The 22,319-nt window shown below is 46.4% G+C and overlaps 1 protein-coding gene across 2 annotated transcripts in view; it reads right to left on the reverse strand.

The window, feature by feature from the left end:
- LOC307129684 (interferon alpha/beta receptor 1a-like) overlaps nt 1-22,319 on the reverse strand; it is a 45,606-nt gene that overhangs the window by 20,360 nt on the left and 2,927 nt on the right. For both annotated transcript variants that reach the window (XM_079822316.1, XM_079822317.1), the window contains exons 2-6: nt 17,591-17,708; nt 14,744-14,934; nt 9,580-9,740; nt 9,359-9,506; nt 2,177-2,334 (exon numbers count right to left, since the gene is read on the reverse strand). In XM_079822316.1, coding sequence (XP_079678442.1) covers nt 2,177-2,334; nt 9,359-9,506; nt 9,580-9,740; nt 14,744-14,934; nt 17,591-17,708 — 776 coding nt within the window. The remainder of the gene's footprint in view (nt 1-2,176; nt 2,335-9,358; nt 9,507-9,579; nt 9,741-14,743; nt 14,935-17,590; nt 17,709-22,319) is intronic.

Genomic DNA, 22,319 nt, shown 5'->3' on the forward strand with positions numbered 1-22,319 from the left:
ATGTCCCATATAGATGACCCCTAAAGATGTCCCATATAGATGACCCCTAAAGATGTCCCATATAGACGACCCCTATAGATGTCCCATATAGACGACCCCTAAAGATGTCCCATATAGACGACCCCTAAAGATGTCCCATATAGACGACCCCTATAGATGTCCCATATAGACGACCCCTATAGATGTCCCATATAGACGACCCCTATAGATGTCCCATATAGACGACCCCTATAGATGTCCCATATAGATGTCCCATATAGATGGCCCCTATATATGTCCCATATAGATGACCCCTAAAGATGTCCCATATAGATGACCCCTAAAGATGTCCCATATAGACGACCCCTATAGATGTCCCATATAGATGACCCCTAAAGATGTCCCATATAGACGACCCCTAAAGATGTCCCATATAGACGACCCCTAAAGATGTCCCATATAGACGACCCCTATAGATGTCCCATATAGATGACCCCTAAAGATGTCCCATATAGACGACCCCTAAAGATGTCCCATATAGACGACCCCTAAAGATGTCCCATATAGATGACCCCTAAAGATGTCCCATATAGATGACCCCTAAAGATGTCCCATATAGATGACCCCTAAAGATGTCCCATATAGATGACCCCTAAAGATGTCCCATATAGACGACCCCTATAGATGTCCCATATAGATGACCCCTATATATGTCCCATATAGATGACCCCTAAAGATGTCCCATATAGATGACCCCTAAAGATGTCCCATATAGATGACCCCTAAAGATGTCCCATATAGACGACCCCTATAGATGTCCCATATAGATTACCCCTATATATGTCCCATATAGACGACCCCTATATATGTCCCATATAGACCACCCCTAAAGATGTCCCATGTACACAACCCCTTTAGACGACCCTAAAGATGTCCCATATAGACCACCCCTATACATGTCCCATATAGACGACCCCTATATATGTCCCATATAGATGACCCCTATACATGTCCCATATAGACGACCCCTATATATGTCCCATATAGACCACCCCTAAAGATGTCCCATGTACACAACCCCTTTAGACGACCCTAAAGATGTCCCATATAGACCACCCCTATATATGTCCCATATAGACGACCCCTATATATATGTCCCATATAGATGACCCTTAAAGATGTCCCATATAGACGACCCCTATATATGTCCCATATAGATGACCCCTATATATGTCCCATATAGACGACCCTTAAAGATGTCCCATATAGACGACCCCTATATATGTCCCATATAGACGACCCCTAAAGATGTCCCATATAGACGACCCCTATATATGTCCCATATAGACGACCCCTATATATGTCCCATATAGATGACCCCTATACATGTCCCATATAGACGACCCCTATATATGTCCCATATAGACCACCCCTAAAGATGTCCCATGTACACAACCCCTTTAGACGACCCTAAAGATGTCCCATATAGACCACCCCTATATATGTCCCATATAGACGACCCCTATATATATGTCCCATATAGATGACCCTTAAAGATGTCCCATATAGACAACCCCTATATATGTCCCATATAGATGACCCCTATATATGTCCCATATAGACGACCCTTAAAGATGTCCCATATAGACGACCCCTATATATGTCCCATATAGACGACCCCTAAAGATGTCCCATATAGACGACCCCTATATATGTCCCATATAGACGACCCCTATATATGTCCCATATAGACAACCCCTACAGATGTCCCCTATAGACCACCCCTATAGATGTCCCATTTAGACGACCCCTAAAGATGTCTCATATAGACAACCCCTACAGATGTCCCCTATAGACCACCCCTATAGATGTCCCATATAGACGACCCCTAAAGATGGCCCCTATAGATGTCCCATATAGATGTCCCCTATAGATGTCCCCTATAGATGTCCCCTATATCTCACGCATTACTCTCGTATTACATAATTTGTCATATTGCCATGTTGGAACAGGTAACTGTAGTAAAATGTGCTTTAATCACGTCTCAACAGAAAGGCTTCTCTGCAAACACTGTCTTTAGTCTTCATTCCTGGAAAAACTATGCATAACTAACTGACATATCTTTCATCAGATGTCATTGAAACCTTGTGATATTAGAGTGTTTTAAAGCATGTAACAGAGTATAAAAGGGTTTTACCTCCTGAAGGTGAGGCGGGAGATGAACGTTTGGGTAGAAGACACTCTTTAAGAACATCAACATCCGGTAAAAGCAAAACCACACCAGCATTGCCAGCAGGAAGCACAGCACCAGCGACAACAGGAAGGACAGAAGTATCTGCCAGAACAGAGTCTGTCCTGAAATCACACACAGCATTCCATCGTTACACCTCACACACTCGTTTATCTGGGCACGACTAGCATGACATCTGTGCCCGGTTGCATAAAACACCTTAGATCACCCTTAGGTTTCCCTTCAACTTAAGGGTGTTGCAGAAAATAACCCTTGAGTGTTAGTTAGGGTTTTTTTTTAACCAAAACGTCATAAACCCTTAGAATTACCCTCAAGTGTCTATTGTTCACTTAAATAATCCCTTGAAAACCGTTAAGTGTACGTTAAGTACAGTTTAAGGAAAACTTTACCGTAAGAGTTTAGGAACATAAATGAGAAAACATGGCTGAGTTTATGGATCTTGTTGAAGAGGAAGATGATATCGTAGAAGAGGATCATGAAGCAAATCAACAAGATTTCCAACGGGCTGGATTTGTGGTCAGAGATGCCATCGTAAATGCATTCTTTGATTAGTATAGTATGGCAATAGTTGCAGTAGTAGCCTAATATTACAAATAAAATGTCAGCAGCTGTAGTAATATTAATAATAGCATGCATCATTAGCCTATTAGTAGTAATGTTAATGATAGTAGCAGTTGCAATTTAAAGTAGCCTATATGTCATTTATAGTGCTATAGTATTAATATTATATATGGATGTAGCTATATAGTATTTGTTATTATTATTGGTATTTTGTTAATATATTATAATTATAATTCCATAAATAAATACAAAACTTTTCAGATCTGTCATAAAATGTTTTTATTCGTCAATTGATGTGATTGTCATTTGCCCTTCACTTTGTAGCTGCATTAGTTTGTTATTAAGAATGAAATGATAAAGGTCTTGATTTTCCTTCTCTTTTTCAGTGTTTCGATCTCTAATTGCGGTTTGGTGTTCTGCAGCTGTAGGACGTCTCTCTGCAGCTCCAGCACTTCTTCTCTTGTAGCGGCTGGAGACGGTATTTGAGGTGTTTTGGAGGAATTATGAAAAATCTAAAAATAATATCGAGGCTGTTCGAAGTCAAATTAACAATAGACTAAAATAATTGTTAATTGAGAAGCAATGAACCCTCACTGTGCTGCCTAGCTTGGCGTACTGCTGGTGTTGAAGCTGCTTTGATTGCTGGGAAGGTCTAACGTGCGAAACAAATCCCAATCAGCATTATTTTATTATGACCAGTTTAGTAGAGTCCGCCAGTTCTGTAGGCGGTGCTCCTCCAGCTGCAGTTTATCGTTAGCTCTCGGACTCAGTGATACGCTAACAAACGCACTCGAAGAAAACAAGAAAAAAAAACTAGCTTTTTTTTCTTCTTACCAGTTTTGTTGGACTCCCTCTTATGAAGGCTAATTTCTTTTTTTGGCACCCGACATTTTCATAATTTATGACCTCCGAAATAGGGCTGGGCGATAAAATGATAACGATATGTATCGCGGTAGACACACAATCGATATCAATAAAAAATGTGTTCGATAAAATGTTCAATCAATTTTTTTCTTCGTGGGAAGACACCAGAGGGTGCGAAGCAAGTTTGGTTGCATGAACAAAGGCACTCGCTCTCTAGTAACCAAGCAGCGTAGGCTAACAGCCAATCAGGTAACAGTATCAGTCTGGTTGGGCCATATCGTGTCTCGTGTTGGATTAATTCTTCAGTAACAGAACCGGCGTGGAGTGAAAACAAGTCAGCTCAGCTCAGCTCGCCAGTATGGCAGTTTTTAGGATTGTGTAAGTCTGACCGTAGTCTGACCAGTGTCGTCCGCTAATGATGCAAGACCATCGTCCCGACCTAGACTGACCACACCACACACTTGTTTCTCCCCCTTAAAGGGTTAGTTCACCCAAAAATGTAAATTGTGTCATTAATTCCTCACCCTCATGTGGTTGGACACCCGTCAGACCTCCGTTCATCTTCAGACACAAATGAAGATATTTTAGTGTAAAGCTGATGCTGAGAAAGGCTTCAGATAGGCCTCCATTGGCATTCAGTACATTTACACTCACAAGACCCAGAAAAGGCACTAAAAACGTCGTTACAAAGTCCATCTCACCACAGTGGCTCTACAATAATTTTACGAAGCACCGACAATAGTTTTTGACCGAAAAAAAAATCTAAATAACGCCTTTATCCAACTTGTTCTTGTCTTCCGTGTGTGTCTCCACGACGCATGCGCGAGAATATGAGCAGATCCGGCGTTCGGGAATCCATGAAATGCTCACTTTAGCCCCATTTTGAGAACTACGCCGAGACCTAAAGCACGATCAGTGTAGAATTCAACAGCTGAGATACGCGCGTCTTCCTCTGCTCGTAAACAAATCTCTTCTGGGTCATGTGTCCGAACGCCGGATCTGCTCATATTCTCACGCATGCGTCGTGGAGACACACACGGAAGACAAGAACAAGTTGGATAAAGGTATTATTTCGATTTTTTTTTGCGCACAAAAACTATTGTCGTCGCATCGTAAAATTATTGTAGAGTCACTGTGGTGAGATGGACTTTGTAACGACGTTTTTAGTGCCTTTTATGGGTCTTGTGAGTGTAAATGTACTGAATGCCAATGGAGGCCTATCTGAAGCCTTTCTCAGCATCAGCTTTACACTAAAATATCTTCATTTGTGTCTGAAGATGAACGGAGGTCTGACGGGTGTCCAACCACATGAGGGTGAGGAATTAATGACAGAATTTACATTTTTGGGTGAACTAACCCTTTAAGTCTTGTTTTTACTCTCGTCTGGCTCCTCCAATGACAGCGCCTCATTCGTTTGGGGGCGTGTTTATACTCGACGCGCTCGCCGTTGGGCTATTCTTGACTTTGGCTGAATCTGAAATCGCCCCTAAACACTCAATCACTGTTCCCTACTCTAGTCCACTAATACAGTCGACTTGAAGGAGTGAATGAAGACGAGTGAGCGAAGTTGGACTCGTTATTGCGGTGCATTGTGGGATAGAATGAGTGCACTCAATAGCATCCACTATGGTTTCGGACACCACTACAGACCGCTGCTCCCTCAGATAGTGCCCTATGTAGGGTATAGGGGGCAATGTCGGATTCAGCCTTTGAAACTACATGGAGAGGTGATGTTACTCTGCATCAGTGCTTTATGACAACGCATCTAAACGCTAATGTGGCGTTCACACTGGACGCGAATAAATCGCGCTATTCAAGCGAAGTTGGACACTTGAACATTGAGTTTACTTGCTTCATTCGCGCGTGACATTCACTTCACAACAGACGTGAGTTTGTCTCATGGGCGGGGCTTCTGCCAGCGGCTCGTCTTGTTGAGAAATGGCTAACATGGGCTGTGTTTACACGTCTTTTTTGTTAAAATCTACTGTTAATGTGTGACAAAACGTAGTTAAGACTTTTTCAGGTGATAATGTAGTTGTTTAAAGCTCAAATCTGTGGTTTCTAAAGAGAGCTCCTCTCTGAACACGTGATCTGGTGTGTGTGGAGTTGAACATGTGATCTGGTGTGTGTGTGTGTGGAGTTGAACATGTGATCTGGTGTGTGTGTGTGTGGAGTTGAACATGTGATCTGGTGTGTGTGTGTGTGGAGTTGAACATGTGATCTGGTGTGTGTGGAGTTGATCATGTGATCTGGTGAGTGTGGAGCTGAACATGTGATCTGGTGTGTGTGTGTGTGGAGTTGAACATGTGATCTGGTGAGTGTGGAGTTGAACATGTGATCTGGTGTGTGTGTGTGTGGAGTTGAACATGTGATCTGGTGTGTGTGTGTGTGGAGTTGATCATGTGATCTGGTGAGTGTGGAGTTGAACATGTGATCTGGTGTGTGTGTGTGTGGAGTTGAACATGTGATCTGGTGTGTGTGTGTGTGGAGTTGATCATGTGATCTGGTGAGTGTGGAGTTGAACATGTGATCTGGTGTGTGTGTGTGTGGAGTTGAACATGTGATCTGGTGTGTGTGTGTGTGTGGAGTTGAACATGTGATCTGGTGTGTGTGTGTGTGGAGTTGAACATGTGATCTGGTGTGTGTGGAGTTGATCATGTGATCTGGTGTGTGTGGAGTTGAACATGTGATCTGGTGTGTGTGGAGTTGAACATGTGATCTGGTGTGTGTGGAGTTGATCATGTGATCTGGTGTGTGTGGAGTTGAACATGTGATCTGGCGTGTGTGTGTGGAGTTGAACACGTGATCTGGTGTGTGTGGAGTTGATCATGTGATCTGGTGTGTGTGGAGTTGATCATGTGATCTGGTGTGTGTGGAGTTGATCATGTGATCTGGTGTGTGTGGAGTTGATCATGTGATCTGGTGTGTGTGGAGTTGAACATGTGATCTGGTGTGTGTGGAGTTGAACATGTGATCTGGTGTGTGTGTGGAGTTGAACATGTGATCTGGTGTGTGTGGAGTTGAACATGTGATCTGGTGTGTGTGGAGTTGAACATGTGATCTGGTGTGTGTGGAGCTGAACATGTGATCTGGTGTGTGTGGAGCTGAACATGTGATCTGGTGTGTGTGGAGCTGAACATGTGATCTGGTGTGTGTGGAGCTGAACATGTGATCGGGTGTGTGTGTGGAGCTGAACATGTGATCTGGTGTGTGTGGAGTTGAACATGTGATCTGGTGTGTGTGGAGCTGAACATGTGATCTGGTGTGTGTGGAGTTGATCATGTGATCTGGTGTGTGTGGAGTTGAACATGTGATCTGGTGTGTGTGGAGTTGAACATGTGATCTGGTGTGTGTGTGGAGCTGAACATGTGATCTGGTGTGTGTGGAGTTGAACATGTGATCTGGAGTGTGTGGAGCTGAACATGTGGTCTGGTGTGTGTGGAGTTGAACATGTGATCTGGTGTGTGTGTGGAGCTGAACATGTGATCTGGTGTGTGTGGAGTTGAACATGTGATCTGGTGTGTGTGTGGAGCTGAACATGTGGTCTGGTGTGTGTGTGTGTGGAGTTGAACATGTGATCTGGTGTGTGTGGAGTTGATCATGTGATCTGGTGTGTGTGGAGTTGAACATGTGATCTGGTGTGTGTGGAGCTGAACATGTGATCTGGTGTGTGTGGAGCTGAACATGTGATCTGGTGTGTGTGGAGCTGAACATGTGATCTGGTGTGTGTGGAGCTGAACATGTGATCTGGTGTGTGTGGAGTTGAACATGTGATCTGGTGTGTGTGTGGAGCTGAACATGTGATCTGGTGTGTGTGGAGTTGAACATGTGATCTGGTGTGTGTGGAGCTGAACATGTGATCTGGTGTGTGTGGAGTTGAACATGTGATCTGGTGTGTGTGGAGCTGAACATGTGATCTGGTGTGTGTGGAGCTGAACATGTGATCTGGGCTGCGTTCAGCCCCTACAAAACGTTGCAAAACGTTTTTTAAACGGAAACGGTGCTGTGTTGAACACCCTGTTCTGTTGACGCAAGAGTTGTAACTATGGCAGCCGAGAAGGCCATTCCTTGTGTTCTTTTCGAGGAATTTTCGGAGCCTGATGAAATCGATATAAATACGTGTTTAATACTGTAAAATACATGCAGGCACTGCCCTTACCGTCCAGAATAAAAGACAACACCCCAATCACATTTATTGAACCTTTTTTTTTAATCTCCTGGTAATTTTATTTTATTTTATTTCTAGTTCTTACTTTTTTAATAGCTTGTATTTTCTTTCTCATTTTTATGTAAAGCACTTAATTACCATATATGAAATTTGCCTTGCAATGAAGCTAAAAATATAAATAAATACATCATCATGTTGATATATATGCTGTATTTTTTTTTACGACAATCATGTCTTCTAATATCTTCAATTGTTGCGTATACTGAGCTGTTGTAAACATCTTTATCCATTTGTAAACATCTTCACTTGGACCCATTGTGTGAGCTGTCTCTTTAATACCGCGTGGTTTATATACATGTTGCTGCTGATTGGACTGACATTTGACACGCCCACCAAACGAGATCAAACGCATCTCAAATCCGTTGCACACCGTTGCGCACCGTTTCCAGGAAACATGACGTTCAACCGGAAACCGTAGCAAAACGTTGCGCACCGGTTTGAGCGTTGAACGTGCCCCAGGTGTGTGTGGAGTTGAACATGTGATCTGGTGTGTGTGGAGTTGATCATGTGATCTGGTGTGTGTGGAGTTGAACACGTGATCTGGTGTGTGTGGAGTTGAACATGTGATCTGGTGTGTGTGGAGTTGAACATGTGATCTGATGTGTGGAGTTGAACATGTGATCTGGTGTGTGTGGAGTTGAACACGTGATCTGGCGTGTGTGTGTGGAGTTGATCATGTGATCTGGTGTGTGTGGAGTTGAACACGTGATCTGGTGTGTGTGGAGTTGATCATGTGATCTGGTGTGTGTGGAGTTGATCATGTGATCTGGTGTGTGTGGAGTTGAACACGTGATCTGGTGTGTGTGGAGTTGATCATGTGATCTGGTGTGTGTGGAGTTGATCATGTGATCTGGTGTGTGTGGAGTTGATCATGTGATCTGGCGTGTGTGTGTGGAGTTGATCATGTGATCTGGCGTGTGTGTGTGGAGTTGAACACGTGATCTGGTGTGTGTGGAGTTGAACACGTGATCTGGTGTGTGTGGAGTTGATCATGTGATCTGGTGTGTGTGGAGTTGATCATGTGATCTGGCGTGTGTGTGTGGAGTTGATCATGTGATCTGGCGTGTGTGTGTGGAGTTGAACATGTGATCTGGTGAGTGTGGAGTTGAACATGTGATCTGGTGTGTGTGGAGTTGATCATGTGATCTGGTGTGTGTGGAGTTGATCATGTGATCTGGTGTGTGTGGAGTTGATCATGTGATCTGGTGTGTGTGGAGTTGAACATGTGATCTGGTGTGTGTGGAGTTGAACATGTGATCTGGTGTGTGTGGAGTTGATCATATGATCTGGTGTGTGTGGAGTTGAACATGTGATCTGGTGTGTGTGGAGTTGATCATGAGCATGAGGTTAACGTGACAAACGACCATACAATACTTATCAGACTATACAAGTTATTAACCGTATATGACAGAACTCAGTATGTGTGTGTGTGTGTGTGTGTGTGTGTGTGTGTGTGTGTGTGTGTGTGTGCTGACCTTCAGTGCTCATGCACTGTGTGTCACTGAAGTCGCTTCTCTTGTTGTAGAAGTCGTAGCGGCTCTGAACCCTCACACAGTACCACGTCCACCTGTCCAGCTCGAACAGCGTCACCTTATTGTTCCTGGTCGGCAGGACTTCAGGCTTCTGTAGGAGGAGAGCGGAGGTTTAGCATTAGCATTAGCTCCAGCACACACACTAGCCAGAGTCCAGGCTGTACCTGATTGCCGTCCGCCTGCCTCCAGTACTGGATGAGGTAATACATCTCCTGAGCCAGCGTCTTCATGGACGCGTTGCTGCTACTCATGGGGTCAGCGATGTCCACCTCCAGGTCTCCTTTCACAGCGGTCAGCTTCACACTGGACGGAGGGCCTATATCAGCTAGAGGAGAAGGACAGAGCAGGGGTCAGCCTCACACTGGACAGAGGGCCTAGATCAGCTAGAGGAGAAGGACAGAGCAGGGGTCCGCTTCACACTGGACAGAGGACCTAGATCAGCTAGAGGAGAAGGACAGAGCAGGGGTCAGCTTCACACTGGACGGAGGACCTAGATCAGCTAGAGGAGAAGGACAGAGCAGGGGTCAGCCTCACACTGGACAGAGGGCCTAGATCAGCTAGAGGAGAAGGACAGAGCAGGGGTCCGCTTCACACTGGACAGAGGACCTAGATCAGCTAGAGGAGAAGGACAGAGCAGGGGTCCGCTTCACACTGGACAGAGGACCTAGATCAGCTAGAGGAGAAGGACAGAGCAGGGGTCAGCTTCACACTGGACGGAGGGCCTATATCAGCTAGAGGAGAAGGACAGAGCAGGGGTCAGCTTCACACTGGACAGAGGGCCTAGATCAGCTAGAGGAGAAGGACAGAGCAGGGGTCCGCTTCACACTGGACAGAGGACCTAGATCAGCTAGAGGAGAAGGACAGAGCAGGGGTCAGCTTCACACTGGACGGAGGACCTAGATCAGCTAGAGGAGAAGGACAGAGCAGGGGTCAGCTTCACACTGGACAGAGGACCTAGATCAGCTAGAGGAGAAGGACAGAGCAGGGGTCAGCTTCACACTGGACAGAGGACCTAGATCAGCTAGAGGAGAAGGACAGAGCAGGGGTCAGCTTCACACTGGACAGAGGGCCTAGATCAGCTAGAGGAGAAGGACAGAGCAGGGGTCAGCTTCACACTGGACGGAGGACCTAGATCAGCTAGAGGAGAAGGACAGAGCAGGGGTCAGCTTCACACTGGACAGAGGGTCTAGATCAGCTAGAGGAGAAGGACAGAGCAGGGGTCAGCTTCACACTGGACAGAGGGCCTAGATCAGCTAGAGGAGAAGGACAGAGCAGGGGTCAGCCTCACACTGGACAGAGGGCCTAGATCAGCTAGAGGAGAAGGACAGAGCAGGGGTCAGCTTCACACTGGACGGAGGACCTAGATCAGCTAGAGGAGAAGGACAGAGCAGGGGTCAGCTTCACACTGGACAGAGGGTCTAGATCAGCTAGAGGAGAAGGACAGAGCAGGGGTCAGCTTCACACTGGACAGAGGACCTAGATCAGCTAGAGGAGAAGGACAGAGCAGGGGTCAGCTACACACTGGACGGAGGGCCTAGATCAGCTAGAGGAGAAGGACAGAGCAGGGGTCAGCTTCACACTGGACAGAGGACCTAGATCAGCTAGAGGAGAAGGACAGAGCAGGGGTCAGCTTCACACTGGACGGAGGGCCTAGATCAGCTAGAGGAGAAGGACAGAGCAGGGGTCAGCTTCACACTGGACAGAGGGCCTAGATCAGCTAGAGGAGAAGGACAGAGCAGGGGTCAGCTTCACACTGGACAGAGGGCCTAGATCAGCTAGAGGAGAAGGACAGAGCAGGGGTCAGCTTCACACTGGACAGAGGGCCTAGATCAGCTAGAGGAGAAGGACAGAGCAGGGGTCAGCTTCACACTGGACAGAGGACCTAGATCAGCTAGAGGAGAAGGACAGAGCAGGGGTCAGCTTCACACTGGACAGAGGGCCTAGATCAGCTAGAGGAGAAGAACAGAGCAGGGGTCAGCTTCACACTGGACAGAGGGCCTAGATCAGCTAGAGGAGAAGGACAGAGCAGGGGTCAGCTTCACACTGGACAGAGGACCTAGATCAGCTAGAGGAGAAGGACAGAGCAGGGGTCAGCTTCACACTGGACAGAGGGCCTAGATCAGCTAGAGGAGAAGGACAGAGCAGGGGTCAGCTTCACACTGGACGGAGGGCCTAGATCAGCTAGAGGAGAAGGACAGAGCAGGGGTCAGCTTCACACTGGACAGAGGACCTAGATCAGCTAGAGGAGAAGGACAGAGCAGGGGTCAGCTTCACACTGGACAGAGGACCTAGATCAGCTAGAGGAGAAGGACAGAGCAGGGGTCAGCTTCACACTGGACGGAGGGCCTAGATCAGCTAGAGGAGAAGGACAGAGCAGGGGTCAGCTTCACACTGGACAGAGGGCCTAGATCAGCTAGAGGAGAAGGACAGAGCAGGGGTCAGCTTCACACTGGACGGAGGACCTAGATCAGCTAGAGGAGAAGGACAGAGCAGGGGTCAGCTTCACACTGGACAGAGGACCTAGATCAGCTAGAGGAGAAGGACAGAGCAGGGGTCAGCTTCACACTGGACAGAGGACCTAGATCAGCTAGAGGAGAAGGACAGAGCAGGGGTCAGCTTCACACTGGACAGAGGACCTAGATCAGCTAGAGGAGAAGGACAGAGCAGGGGTCAGCTTCACACTGGACAGAGGACCTAGATCAGCTAGAGGAGAAGGACAGAGCAGGGGTCAGCTTCACACTGGACAGAGGGCCTAGATCAGCTAGAGGAGAAGGACAGAGCAGGGGTCAGCTTCACACTGGACAGAGGGACTAGATCAGCTAGAGGAGAAGGACAGAGCAGGGGTCAGCTTCACACTGGACAGAGGGCCTAGATCAGCTAGAGGAGAAGGACAGAGCAGGGGTCAGCTTCACACTGGACAGAGGGCCTAGATCAGCTAGAGGAGAAGGACAGAGCAGGGGTCAGCTTCACACTGGACAGAGGGCCTAGATCAGCTAGAGGAGAAGGACAGAGCAGGGGTCAGCTTCACACTGGACAGAGGGCCTAGATCAGCTAGAGGAGAAGGACAGAGCAGGGGTCAGCTTCGCACTGGACAGAGGACCTAGATCAGCTAGAGGAGAAGGACAGAGCAGGGGTCAGCTTCACACTGGACAGAGGGCCTAGATCAGCTAGAGGAGAAGGACAGAGCAGGGGTCAGCTTCACACTGGACAGAGGGCCTAGATCAGCTAGAGGAGAAGGACAGAGCAGGGGTCAGCTTCACACTGGACAGAGGGCCTAGATCAGCTAGAGGAGAAGGACAGAGCAGGGGTCAGCTTCACACTGGACAGAGGGCCTAGATCAGCTAGAGGAGAAGGACAGAGCAGGGGTCAGCTTCGCACTGGACAGAGGACCTAGATCAGCTAGAGGAGAAGGACAGAGCAGGGGTCAGCTTCACACTGGACGGAGGGCCTAGATCAGCCAGAGGAGAAGGACAGAGCAGGGGTCAGCTTCACACTGGACAGAGGGCCTAGATCAGCTAGAGGAGAAGGACAGAGCAGGGGTCAGCTTCACACTGGACAGAGGGCCTAGATCAGCTAGAGGAGAAGGACAGAGCAGGGGTCAGCTTCACACTGGACAGAGGACCTAGATCAGCTAGAGGAGAAGGACAGAGCAGGGGTCAGCTACACACTGGACGGAGGACCTAGATCAGCTAGAGGAGAAGGACAGAGCAGGGGTCAGCCTCACACTGGACGGAGGACCTAGATCAGCTAGAGGAGAAGGACAGAGCAGGGGTCAGCTACACACTGGACGGAGGACCTAGATCAGCTAGAGGAGAAGGACAGAGCAGGGGTCAGCCTCACACTGGACAGAGGACCTAGATCAGCTAGAGGAGAAGGACAGAGCAGGGGTCAGCTTCACACTGGACAGAGGACCTAGATCAGCTAGAGGAGAAGGACAGAGCAGGGGTCAGCTACACACTGGACGGAGGACCTAGATCAGCTAGAGGAGAAGGACAGAGCAGGGGTCAGCTTCACACTGGACAGAGGACCTAGATCAGCTAGAGGAGAAGGACAGAGCAGGGGTCAGCCTCACACTGGACAGAGGGCCTAGATCAGCTAGAGGAGAAGGACAGAGCAGGGGTCAGCTTCACACTGGACAGAGGGCCTAGATCAGCTAGAGGAGAAGGACAGAGCAGGGGTCAGCTTCACACTGGACAGAGGACCTAGATCAGCTAGAGGAGAAGGACAGAGCAGGGGTCAGCTTCACACTGGACAGAGGACCTAGATCAGCTAGAGGAGAAGGACAGAGCAGGGGTCAGCTTCACACTGGACAGAGGGACTAGATCAGCTAGAGGAGAAGGACAGAGCAGGGGTCAGCTTCACACTGGACAGAGGGCCTAGATCAGCTAGAGGAGAAGGACAGAGCAGGGGTCAGCTACACACTGGACAGAGGACCTAGATCAGCTAGAGGAGAAGGACAGAGCAGGGGTCAGCTACACACTGGACGGAGGACCTAGATCAGCTAGAGGAGAAGGACAGAGCAGGGGTCAGCTTCACACTGGACGGAGGACCTAGATCAGCTAGAGGAGAAGGACAGAGCAGGGGTCAGCCTCACACTGGACAGAGGACCTAGATCAGCTAGAGGAGAAGGACAGAGCAGGGGTCAGCTTCACACTGAACGGAGGACCTAGATCAGCTAGAGGAGAAGGACAGAGCAGGGGTCAGCCTCACACTGGACAGAGGACCTAGATCAGCTAGAGGAGAAGGACAGAGCAGGGGTCAGCTTCACACTGAACGGAGGACCTAGATCAGCTAGAGGAGAAGGACAGAGCAGGGGTCAGCTTCACACTGGACGGAGGACCTAGATCAGCTAGAGGAGAAGGACAGAGCAGGGGTCAGCTTCACACTGGACAGAGGGCCTAGATCAGCTAGAGGAGAAGGACAGAGCAGGGGTCAGCTTCACACTGGACAGAGGACCTAGATCAGCTAGAGGAGAAGGACAGAGCAGGGGTCAGCTTCACACTGGACAGAGGACCTAGATCAGCTAGAGGAGAAGGACAGAGCAGGGGTCAGCTTCACACTGGACGGAGGACCTAGATCAGCTAGAGGAGAAGGACAGAGCAGGGGTCAGCTTCACACTGGACAGAGGGCCTAGATCAGCTAGAGGAGAAGGACAGAGCAGGGGTCAGCTTCACACTGGACAGAGGGTCTAGATCAGCTAGAGGAGAAGGACAGAGCAGGGGTCAGCTTCACACTGGACAGAGGGCCTAGATCAGCTAGAGGAGAAAGACAGAGCAGGGGTCAGGGCAGGAGCAGGAGTGAGGACAGCTAGAGCAGACGCTTCATCACCTTCTTTATCAGGGCAGAAGTTGATGCTGGTCCAGTTGGAGACCCGCTGGGATGTGTTGGCCCGCACACGCAGACAATACAAGCCCAAGTAGTTCAGATCCGCATGGGTGAAGTCACAGCGACGCTCAGACACGTCCACACACACCGTCTTCCAGTTCTGCTTATGAGGGGCCTTGCGGGACTGGAAGCCCCTGTGGAGGAAGACTTGCATGATTTGGCTGAGAGTGTGTGTACAGCTGATCTACACTCACCTAAAGGATTATTAGGAACACACACTAATACTGTGTTTGACCCCCTTTGGCCTTCAGAACTGCCTTAATTCTACGTGGCATTGACTCAACAAGCTGCTGAAAGCATTCTTTAGAAATGTTGGCCATATTGATAGGAGAGCATCTTGCAGTTGATGGAGATTTGTGGGATGCACATCCAGGGCACGAAGCTCCCGTTCCACCACATCCCAAAGATGCTCTATTGGGTTGAGATCTGGGGACTGTGGGGGCCATTTTAGTCCAGTGAACTCATTGTCATGTTCAAGAAACCAATTTGAAATGATTGGAGCTTTGTGACGGTGCATTATCCTGCTGGAAGTAGCCATCAGAGGATGGGGACATGGTGGTCATAAAGGGATGGACATGGTCAGAAACAATGCTCAGGTAGGCCGTGGCATTTAAACCATGCCCAATTGGCACTAAGGGGCCTAAAGTGTGCCAAGAAAACATCCCCCACACCATTACACCACCACCACCAGCCTGCACAGTGGTAACAAGGCATGATGGATCCATGTTCTCATTCTGTTTACGCCAAATTCTGACTCTACCATCTGAATGTCTCAACAGAAATCCAGACTCATCAGACCAGGCAACATTTTTCCAGTCTTCAACTGTCCAATTTTGGTGAGCTGGTGCAAATTGTCGCCTCTTTTTCCTCTTTGTAGTGGAGATGAGTGGTACCCGGTGGGGTCTTCTGCTGTTGTAGCCCATCCGCCTCAAGGTTGTGTGTGTTGTGGCTTCACAAATGCTTTGCTGCAGACCTCGGTTGTAACGAGTGGTTATTTCAGTCAAAGTTGCTCTTCTATCAGCTTGAATCAGTCGGCCCATGACCTCTGACCTCTAGCATCAACAAGGCATTTTCTCCCACAGGACTGCCGCATACTGGATGCTTTTCCCTTTTCACACCATTCTTTGTAATCCCTAGAAATGTTTGTGCGTGAAAATCCCAGTAACTGAGCAGATTGTGAAATACTCAGACCGGCCCGTCTGGCACCAACAACCATACCACACTCAAAATTGCTTAAATCCCCTTTCTTTCCCATTCCGACATTCAGTGTGGAGTTCAGGAGATTGTCTTGACCAGGACCACACCCCTAAATGCACTGAAGACACTGCCATGTGATTGGTTGATTAGATAATTGCATTAATGGGAAATTGAACAGGTGTTCCTAATAATCCTTTAGGTGAGTGTTTATTCATGCATTATAACTATAGCAATGCAAATGAATGTAAACATAACTCCAGCCTATAAGCGTCAATAACCGATTAAGCCTTTCTCAGCAGACTGACACACCACTAGCACAATAACGCTATTGCTACACAAGATGGCCGTCACATCTGTGGTGTGGTTGTGTGTGATTGGAGGATCAGGAGTGTGATCTGTGGTGTGGTTGGCTCTGCAGGAGCGTGATCTGTGGTGTGATTGGCTCTGCAGGAGCGTGATCTGTGGTGTGATTGGCTCTGCAGGAGCGTGATCTGTGGTGTGATTGGCTCTGCAGGAGCGTGATCTGTGGTGTGATTGGCTCTGCAGGAGCGTGATCTGTGGTGTGATTGGCTCTGCAGGAGCGTGATCTGTGGTGTGATTGGCTCTGCAGGAGCGTGATCTGTGGTGTGATTGGCTCTGCAGGAGCGTGATCTGTGGTGTGATTGGCTCTGCAGGAGCGTGATCTGTGGTGTGATTGGCTCTGCAGGAGCGTGATCTGTGGTGTGATTGGCTCTGCAGGAGCGTGATCTGTGGTGTGATTGGCTCTGCAGGAGCGTGATCTGTGGTGTGATTGGCTCTGCAGGAGCGTGATCTGTGGTGTGATTGGCTCTGCAGGAGCGTGATCTGTGGTGTGATTGGCTCTGCAGGAGTGTGATCTGTGGTGTGATTGGCTCTGCAGGAGTGTGATCTGTGGTGTGATTGGCTCTGCAGGAGTGTGATCTGTGGTGTGATTGGCTCTGCAGGAGTGTGATCTGTGGTGTGGTTGGCTCTGCAGGAGTGTGATCTGTGGTGTGATTGGCTCTGCAGGAGTGTGATCTGTGGTGTGGTTGGCTCTGCAGGAGTGTGATCTGTGGTGTGATTGGCTCTGCAGGAGTGTGATCTGTGGTGTGATTGGCTCTGCAGGAGTGTGATCTGTGGTGTGATTGGCTCTGCAGGAGTGTGATCTGTGGTGTGATTGGCTCTGCAGGAGTGTGATCTGTGGTGTGATTGGCTCTGCAGGAGTGTGATCTGTGGTGTGATTGGCTCTGCAGGAGCGTGATCTGTGGTGTGATTGGCTCTGCAGGAGCGTGATCTGTGGTGTGATTGGCTCTGCAGGAGTGTGATCTGTGGTGTGATTGGCTCTGCAGGAGCGTGATCTGTGGTGTGATTGGCTCTGCAGGAGCGTGATCTGTGGTGTGATTGGCTCTGCAGGAGCGTGATCTGTGGTGTGATTGGCTCTGCAGGAGTGTGATCTGTGGTGTGATTGGCTCTGCAGGAGTGTGATCTGTGGTGTGATTGGCTCTGCAGGAGTGTGATCTGTGGTGTGATTGGCTCTGCAGGAGTGTGATCTGTGGTGTGATTGGCTCTGCAGGAGTGTGATCTGAAGGGTCTTACGGGAGGTACTGAGCCGTGAAGGTGGCCGTCCCGTTCATGGCCCAGTCCCACAGCAGAACATACTGTGTGTTCTGAGTCTGAAGAGAGAGGTTCTGAGGAGGACTCAGGTCGCCGACCGCTGGAACACACACACACACACACACACACACACACACACACACACACACACCAGTGTTACAGTGTTATAATGTCTGGAGATCGTGTGTCCTTTCCCAGGTTCTTCCCTGTCGAGCTGGGAATCTGGATCAGGGAGTTTGGGGAATGCTGTGTCTTCTTCTAGCGGTGTGTGATGTATATAGTCTGTGATAAGGCTGTGATTGTTGTGTTCACGTTTGTTGTTGTGCGATCTGACATTATGGAGCCCTTTTCTCCAGGCATCAGTAGGCCTGTCGCGATAGTCAATAAATCAATTAATAGCACGATAAAAAAAATGAGCTCGATCATTTTTCCAGCTGCGATAATTTCCACTTGCATGCTTGTTTGTTTGTTTTCGTCTTCCTCTCTATCTCTCTCTCTCTCTCTCTGACTGCGCGCGCGCCTCGTCCGTTTGTGGAGGTGTTTATACTCGACGTAATGAGACGTCATGCTCGGCCAGATTCAGCGAATTCGGTTGTGGAGCCGAGCACAAAGTTACAAAATTTGACGCGCACACCGCCAAGCGAAATGTGTTCTCACACACTCAACACACACTACCGCCCGCTCCGCGCTGACCGCTTTATTCCGCCGCGCACACCCTCATGATAAACAATGATATAACCATTTTTTAAATATCCTAAATTGTGGATAATTAAGCTAAATATCATATCGTCGCGTCCGATGAAAACCACGTATGTCCATTTTGCCGATTTTGAGATTTTTCAATATCTACATATCTAAATGGCCAATGAAAAGTTGTGAAATCATGTCATCTGATTTTCACGTATATCCATTTGGTGTCAAAGCTGTCAATCACGCGGCGTATCTCTCGCCCTGTGGAAGCATCTCGCCGGGCTCGTGAAGTTTCATCGCAGCTCAGCTCTGGATGGCGAATAACACTGAGGTAAAGTATCAGCAAACGCTTGTTTTTGACAACTGTTCTCAAGTTTATTATATATTCACAACCATTACCATGTCAGTGTATTGATTCATTGTCCCTTCATAGTTTGCAAGAGACATTTAATACATTTATAATTAATATTAAGTAAATTAAGCGTATTTAATAAACTGAGCGTATTCCTCTGTCAATATGAAACACCACTTGGCCATTCTAATGAATGATCGGAAGAACGCGTATCGACCACCGTTACTGTAAAATATGCACGTATGTCCATTTAAACTCACTTTTGGTCAAATGTGGATTATATCATTACACTGGCAAGAATATGGTTACATGTAAAGATGCCGTACCAAGTATGACAACGCTACATTCAACTGCTTTTGAAATACGCTGTTTTTTTCACTTCCTGAAAAGTAACCGTTTTGGACATACGTGAGTTTCATCGGCAGCGACGATATGCTGAAGTTAATTTCTGGAGTGTTAACGATTAAAAGAAAAAAACAACAACAACAACAACCACCGTACAGAACCGAAAACCGGGACCCTAAAACCTGAACTGTGGGTTTAGTGTAGGGCTGTGCAATTAATCGAATTTCGATTTCGATTTCGCCTCCCAACGATCACCAAAATAGTACAATCGAGAAAAAACGATTATTTTGCCTTGCGTTCGGAATGAAACGCGCACGCGCACATCCGCCCCTCCCGAACCCACAAATCTCTCTCAGGTCGTGAGTTTCGTGTGCATATCATCCGCTGGAATTTAAAAACTCGGCGCGAGTAAAGATGGCAGAAGGAGGGCAGTTACAGCAGCGTTTGGTGAGCAAAAAAGGCAAAACCAACTCCGTTGTCTGGGAACAGTTTGGCTTCGAGGAATCAGACGACGAGCAGAAACATGCTAAGATTTGCTACATGTAGTGGCTGCAACACAAGGGAACACCACGAATTTGTTTAACCACTTTACCATTAAACAGAGTGACCTATGACAATCTAATAAAGAAACAAAAACTGACGAGAGCAGGGGTGCTGTGTAAACGTCCTTTTTTTCCTTCATATTTTTCAAATAATTCTCTCTTTGTAAACTTTGTTCAATGCATGCGAGATTGCGAGTGCTGCCATATGTTTGAATATGACCAGTCGTTTTCACCGTCATCACCCGGGTTTAGTGCTTTAGGGTTTAGGTTTAGAATGAGAAGCCGCGCGCGCTGTGAGAAAATGTGTCTGTGCGTTCATCCGAGAGCGCGCACACGTCTCTCAGCGCGCAAATATTGAGTTCTCTTTCAAGTCTTGCTCTTAAACGGACAAACTCACACAAAACGTATGTCAACATGTCCATATTGATGAGTATCTTAGCAGACATAGTCTGTATATGCCTTAAGTGAACTTTATACAGTCGATAAAGACGACGCGAGGTCTTAAAGGGGCAGTAGCCTTTACTGCTGTCTGTTTAATGTCAAACAACAAAAGACAAGGACATCACTCACCGCTCTTGATTGAATAGCTTTTGTAAGTTTAATAGGATTAATCTTTAATTTATGCACTCAAATATGCAATGTTATTTTACATTTGATACATTTCTGTACCTGAAAACTAATGTTAGACGTACATGAAAAGCATAGCCGAACCATATTGTTGATCTTATTTATTTGTGGTTATCATTTTTACGTGAATACTTTTATACTTTGATTCGAATATATGTTATATTATTTATTTTAATAGTTCAAAAAGTACAACAAATGTTACAATTTCAATTGAATTGTTGAAAGGTGTATTTTTAATAAATACAACACATTCCCAAAGTCATGTGAAATAATCGTGTTACATAATCGTGATTTCAATATTGACCAAAATAATCGTGATTATGATTTTTTCCATAATCGAGCAGCCCTAGTTTAGTGATCCGTGCCACCCCTAATATTTTTAATTTGTATAAGTTTGTGTTTAATAATAAACAACAGCTGTTCAACAGAAGATTGACTGCAGATATTCAGATAATGCAGAGCAATATGAGCCAATAACTGAGTCGAGTTTCTATTAACTCTTTGACCGGTTTGGCCTTTTTTTCCTTCATTTGAATTTGACCTTTACATTTATGTAAAAGTAATAGTGAATAGTTTCCTTGTGCTTTAGTTGTCATTCAGTGATACAGTAGAGACATTGGCTGAAATTAATCTCCAGTGGCCTGATGATATGAACTGAAGCGCTTTAGATTATTGTGTCATCTTTATATCTCGCTCGTTTTGTAGAAAACCTCTTCAGTAAAGCTCAAGTGTCCATTATCAACACCAAACTACAGATGCTTTCCTTTTGGCTCACATTATACAGCATAAATCATCATTAAAGTAATAAATGCACAATCAACCACTGAAGAAAAATATTATTATTATTGTAGTCATTATAATAAACATTGCAGTATTATAAAATACACAAGTGTATAAACTTGTGAATTATTGTTCTGATGACACATTCTTCTCGGACAAAGGTAAGCAGCAACTTCAAGATCTTTTTGGAAAGATGAGGAAATATATATATATGCATTATTCTTGCATTCCTTCTTTCCGCACATTGTTTAGAAACGTTCCTTGTCTTTTCAATGCGAGTTATATTCATGGAGCAACTGCCTCCTTACTTTATGTAACAATAGTAGTAGCAAACATGCAAATGCGGTGAAATCTCTGAGACTGCAAGTAAATATTTAGGCTCAACCGAGTTTGGCTGGAATAGTTTGGCAACCCCTGCCCTACACGATTATGGGCTAGCTCTGTTTATCATTGAATGATGTGTAGAAAACAGATCTGAGAATGGTACAGTATTAAACATCATATTGGATGCTTCCACACACCATTATAATAACATATTTTCAGAAAGCCAAAGAGCAGGCACCATTAGTCTGTGTTTTGAGGACTCATTTAGAGGATTGTCCCTAACAGTAAAATGCTCACCTTCATTATATTTCAAACCTGTATAACGTTTTCTTCTGTGGAACTAGGGATGAAACGGTATGGAAATTTAACATCACGATTATAGTGACCCAAATTATCACGGTTATCAATATTATCACGGTTTTCTTCAAATTAGATGAAAATGTTCAAAAAGAACCGATGCACACACTTAAAACATCTCAACAAGTTTTATATTTTAAATTCAACAAACAACAAATAACTAAAGCAGCTCTAAGCACTTTTTTAAGCTAGATTCTATTCTGTGGGATTTCCTTCCTTATAATGGCCGTCGTCAATAGCAACGCATAATGCATAAATAATAATAATTTGTCGTAAATATAATCTCTAATATTATCTCTGTAAATATATTCTCAAGCAATATTCTCATCAGTGTTCAGCAATGATGCATTTAAATCAGCATGTTTTGTGTTAGAGCCCAAACAGTATCCTAGAGAAATAATGCATATCCATATTTCCCTATGATTTGACAGTTTATTTGATTAAATATCAAAATGTGTGTCTCATACCTGACACCTAAATGATCACTTTACAGCCAGTTTTATGACTGTCATTCTCTTCAAATGCTATTGAAGTTTGAAACGTGTATAACGTTACCAATGTTGTGTGTAACTTTAGAGACGGTCCCTAAATTCGCCAGCGTTATGCCAGTCATATCAGATGCGCTCATGGATGCGCTGTGGTTCTGCTGGGTTTGTTAGAAACTATTTTCGCTGCTGAAATAGAACAAAAACGG

This window comes from Gobio gobio (assembly GCF_949357685.1).
Source record: "Gobio gobio genome assembly, chromosome: 7".
Taxonomy (NCBI): Eukaryota; Metazoa; Chordata; class Actinopteri; order Cypriniformes; family Gobionidae; genus Gobio; species Gobio gobio.